The 5,232-nt window shown below is 37.5% G+C and overlaps 1 protein-coding gene across 1 annotated transcript; it reads left to right on the top strand.

The window, feature by feature from the left end:
• Window positions 1-3,572, top strand: LOC306881168 (tripartite motif-containing protein 16-like protein). The gene is made up of 6 exons (XM_079435098.1): window positions 1-654; window positions 798-893; window positions 1,102-1,335; window positions 1,464-1,620; window positions 1,772-1,828; window positions 2,242-3,572. The coding sequence occupies exons 1-6, from the start codon at window positions 73-75 to the stop codon at window positions 2,802-2,804; spliced, it is 1,689 nt and encodes a 562-aa protein (XP_079291224.1). The 5' UTR covers window positions 1-72; the 3' UTR covers window positions 2,805-3,572.
• The last annotated feature ends 1,660 nt before the right edge of the window (window positions 3,573-5,232 follow it).

Here is a 5,232-nt window from a genome sequence, read left to right as displayed (position 1 = left end):
TCAGAGAAATCGAAACTAAACTGCTGTCGAACTGTTGTGATTGTCTCTCTACCTGTGAGTGCGTGCAGGACAATGGCAGAATCCAGCATTTCAGGGGCTCAGGATCAATTCAGCTGTTCAATCTGTCTGAATCTACTGAAAGATGCAGTTTCCCTCGCCTGTGGACACAGTTACTGTATGAGCTGTATTACAGGCTGCTGGGATCAGAAGAGAGTCTACAGCTGTTCTCAGTGCAGACAGACCTTCACTCCAAGACCTGGTTTAGGTAAAAACACCATGCTGGCTGAAGTGCTGGAGAAACTCAAGAAGATAAAACTACAAGCTGCTCGTCCGGCTCAATGTTACTCTGGATCTGGAGATGTGGAGTGTGACGTCTGCACTGGGGACAAAAACAAAGCCATCAAGTCCTGTCTGGTGTGTCTGGAATCTTACTGTCAAACCCATTTTGAATGTCATGAAGAATTTCACTTTGGAAAGCGACACAAAATGACAGATGCCCCTGGACAACTACAGGAGATGATCTGTCCTCAACATGATAAACTGCTGGAGATTTTCTGTCGTACAGACCAGAGCTGTTTATGTTATATGTGTATGGTAGATGAACACAAAGACCACAACACTGTATCAGCTGCTGCAGAGAGGACTGAGAAACAGGTATAACTCGTCTGTTCATAATAATTATGTCTCTTCATAATAACAGTTCTTAATAGGGAGAGATAATATAGTTTCTCCACTTATTTGCTCTTTTATGACATTCTCTAGAAGGACTAATGAATTGTATGTTGACTACTATATAGAGACATCTGGAGGAGACCCAGAGAACAAACCAGCAGGGAATCCAGGAGAGACAGAAGGAGCTTGAGGAGCTGAAAGAGGCTGTAGAGTCTCACAAGGTGAGTTTTGAGCAGAAGAACAACTGCTGGCTGCTGAAGAGCTGTTTCAGACTCAGTTAAGACTCTGCTCCAGTCAGTCAGTGAGGAGCCATTGATGGAGCTCTTTCAGTCCTACTGAAGCCCACTGTGGGGAACAGGCTGTGAGGCAGCAGTAAGAGCTGAGTGAATGGACTGATTCTGAAGCTTCTCTCTCTGTGTGTCCTAACAGCGCTCTGCACAGGCAGCAGTGAAGGACAGTGAGAGGATCTTTACTGAGCTGATTCGCTCCATTGAGAAAAGCCGCTCTGAGGTGACACAGCTGATCAGAGATCAGGAAAAGGCTGCAGTGAGTCGAGCTGAAGAACAACTGAAGCGACTGGAGCAGGAGATTGAAGATCTGAGTAGTAGAAACGCTGAGCTGGAGCAGCTTTCACACACAGACCATCACATCCATTTCCTCCAGGTAACAGAGATCTGATGAACAGGACAGCGGTCTTTAGGAAGGAAAGAGTATGTTGTACAGAGATTGTGTTTCTATCAAATGTTTCTGTCTTTAGTTAGTGTTTCTCTTGTGTCTTTGTATCCGTGTAGAGTTTCCAGTCTCTCTCTGTTCCTCCTGGATTAGACTCACCCAGCATCACTGTCAGTTCTCATCTCACTTTTGATGATGTTGAAAAATCTGTGTCTCATCTGAGAGAAAAACTGGAGCATTTCTGCCGAGAGGAGATAGAAATGTTATCTGGTAGAGGTGAGCTTAAAATTTCCTGACATGCTTCATATGATGTCGAAATAGATATTGGATGATAAAATGAATGTTTTAGATATAATTTCAATTGAATTCTAATTATTTGATATTATTATACAATATTGACAATACAAATATCTGTTGGTTTAAATAGTAAGAAACATTAAGATCATCACATCTGATCCCGAGACCCACGAGGAGTTCCTCCAGTGTAAGTCTCTATAATCATACATGTACATAAAGAGACAGACTTTAGTTCTTATTAAGAACAACACAGTACTGTAGTTAAAATTTATCTATAAATATTCATAAATATATTAAGCATTTTTAGCTAAATGTTACTGTCTGTGATCGAGCTGTTAAAAGATCTCTAAAACATTTCAACAGAACTAAAAAACTAATAGAAAATGTAAATTGACTTTTTAATTATACATTTTCAACCAACTATAGGAAGATATGTTGATAACAGTGAGGCAGATATTATGAAGTTTTTTTTTCCTGATGTTTATAACTGGTGCTTTCCATACATATGTAAAAACCTCAATAGAATAAATTATGTTGTGTTTTGATGATTGAAAGTCATTTATTACTTGATAGATGCATATTGTGTTTTATCTTCATCAGATTCCCGTCAGCTCACTTTGGATCAAAATACAGTGAATAAAAACCTGTTACTGCCTGAAGAGAACAGAGTGATTAAATTCACTCGTGAGAAACAGCCATATCCTGATCATCCAGACAGATTTGATCGCTGGTCACAGGTGTTGTGTAGAGAGAGTGTGTGTGGACGCTGTTACTGGGAGGTGGAGTGGAGTTGTGAGATGGGTATATCAGTGTCATATAAGAGCATCAGCAGGAAGGGATGGGGAAAAGACTGTAGGTTTGGACGTAATGATCAGTCCTGGAGTTTGTACTGCTCTGACTCCAGCTGCTCATTCTGGCACAATAACAAGCAGATTAAACTCCCTGTTGTCTCCAGCTCCTCTAGAATAGGGGTGTATGTGGATCACGGTGCAGGAACTCTGTCCTTCTACAGCGTCTCTGACACAATGACCCTCATTCACAGAGTCCAGACCACATTCACTCAGCCTCTCTATGCTGGGATTTGGGCTAGTTTTTATTATAAAGATGATGTTGATTCATATGGTTTTTGTTCAGCCGTGACACTTTGTGACCTAAAAATATAGATGGTACATAAATTCTGCAAATATTGTAAGAGATATTTTCAAAATATCATTGTCATGTTTTAGATTTTGCCTTAACCTCTTTACTCTAAACATTAGCAACACAATTGTAATAGTTAGTAATCAGTTGCAATGATGCACATTATTTGTTAAATACCTGACATTTTTTTAAAATAGAAATTCATTGCATTTTCTTTACCTCACAAAACTAAAGAGTTGAATGTGAATTTTGTCATTATTTAGTGCTGACAGCTCTAATATATTTAGAGAGTGTTTAAACATGCAGTTCTAGCAGGTCACAGTCAATGAACCACTAAATAAATGCATGTAATAAACATGTTAACTTGTGTTAAACATATTCACTCTGATGTGGGAAGTTCACATTCACTCAATGGAATTAAAATCTAAATAACAGATGATTTGTAACGTTACTCTTATCATGAGAGAATGAGGATCAGTCTCATTCTGCAAGCGCTTCATAAAACTGCAGTCACTTTCAGATCACTGATTCAATGTTCAGTCTCTTATTATAGGCTAATGGCTGTCAACAAAAAACACAGAGGAAACAGAAAACAACAGAATTGTTGACAAATTACTTTGACATGATTTTAACTTTTTACAGTGCTTTAAAACAGCTGCCAGCACAAAAAAAAAGAAATTTCATTAAAATATTAATGACAGAATTGTAATCATTAGCATTCACTGATTTTAATTAAAAGTTGCAGTTATGTCCGACATTGTCAATTAAAAATAAATATTTTTTTTCGGTTCACAGAGCTAAAAGGAATGAATTGTCTTTTTTTCATTATTGATCACGAATAGCTCTGTATCTTGAAAGTCTCATTACGTTTAGGCACGTATGGTGTTCTTTAGTCTCCAGCGCCACCATTTCTGCAACCTACCTGCAGTCTCCAGAAGGACAAGGTGTCAGGTTCTCACTTTGCTTGGGTAAAGAATCCTAAAAAATGTCCCTCACTGAATAAGAATCACATGCTGAAGTGTTGTGAATTACATGAAGACTGATTTTTTTTAATAGGCTTTATAGGCAGATAAGTTGAGAGTGACTCTTGAAGGACCAGCAGCACATCCTCTTGTACCACTGTTTGAAGAATTTATCTTCAAGAATCTGGCAGTGAGTTTTGGGAATTCATTTTAGTCAATTTCTGCAAGACAGACTTTTCGGGATAGGAGATGGACTAAAAATGAATTCCCAAATCTTTCTGCAGATTCTTGAAGATAAATTCTTCACATAGTGGTACTTGAGGATATAGTGCTGGTCCTTCAAGAGTCTCTCTCAACTTATCGGTGTATAAAGCCAATACAAATCAGTCTTCATGTCTTCTAACCGAAGTCTCTAAGAGAACCTGACACGTTGCACTTCTGGAGACTCCAGGTAGGTTGCAGTTCTGGAAAATGGTGGCGCTGGAGACTAAATGGTTCTTGATGGATTACACCTAATCTTCACCTTAATTCTTAATTATTTTGCAGTTAACGTGTCTTATCTTCTAAAACTGGTTTTAGCATTATGTTGTCCAATGGTCACGCCTTAGCTTTGCAATTTCTGTATTGTATTAATTTTGAATTTCTCATGGGCGTTTAATTATTTTTGACTTTCCAGTCTAAGTTAAATCTCTTTTTTGGCTCATTTTATCTGTAAAAGAAAACCTGCTTAATAATTATGCACTGAATATAATGCGTTTGTGGACAATTACATATCGCTTATAAATGATTAAATACAAAATTATTAGTAGTTATTAAGATTGATGTGGTTTGGTCAAATGTGCTTGGGAAAGAAAAATATGATCAGAATACCAACTTGCATAATAATTATGCACACGCACTGTATTTTTCGTAATTTTATAGGCTACAGTTGATTAATTACAGTGTCTCAGCAAAACAGTCATACGTTATCTTTTCCATTGCTATTTGCTATTAAGTTTAATTTATAGACAGCATTTTTTTCACCTCACATTGTCTGTGTGTACGCCACATTTTAAACTGATGTCGCCAGAGGGCGCGCAGAGACAACATTTTATATATATATATATATATATATATATATATATATATATATATATTTATTGAGCTTTTTACTCTCCCGTTCGCACGGGTTATATCTCTATAGTAGCTAGTATAAGTTAAAAATTAAACATTCTGAATTCTTTACACATTGAGCAGAAATACAATTAGCTACCAGACAAAAGGGTTCACTACTTCAAACTAATTCTTAAACAACTAATTAAAACAGAAGAGCAAGTTGTTTTTGTAGATTTTATTTATTTTCTTTTGATGAAGAGTATAAAGTCGTAAATTTATTATTATTATTATTTTTTATTTTTTGCGCGACTTGATCACGGTGCGGCGCGCTGCCGTGTCTTGTCCTCAGTGGCTCGCAGAGCGTCGCGCGCCCCCGCCCCCCCAAACCGAATAC

Source organism: Barbus barbus, assembly GCF_936440315.1.
Source record: "Barbus barbus genome assembly, chromosome: 15".
Classification (NCBI taxonomy): domain Eukaryota; kingdom Metazoa; phylum Chordata; class Actinopteri; order Cypriniformes; family Cyprinidae; genus Barbus; species Barbus barbus.
Note: the sequence above shows the minus strand (reverse complement) of the source record. Positions and strands in the feature narration are given on the sequence as shown.

What these genes read in the sequence shown, in the direction of transcription:
- LOC306881168 (XM_079435098.1), top strand. Translation starts at nt 73, where the DNA reads ATGGCAGAATCCAGCATTTCAGGGGCTCAGGATCAATTCAGCTGTTCA. An exon ending in CAGAGAGGACTGAGAAACAG is followed by an intron (nt 655 to 797) that starts GTATAACTCGTC and finishes ACTACTATATAG; the next exon opens with AGACATCTGGAGGAGACCCA. An exon ending in CCACGAGGAGTTCCTCCAGT is followed by an intron (nt 1,829 to 2,241) that starts GTAAGTCTCTAT and finishes TATCTTCATCAG; the next exon opens with ATTCCCGTCAGCTCACTTTG.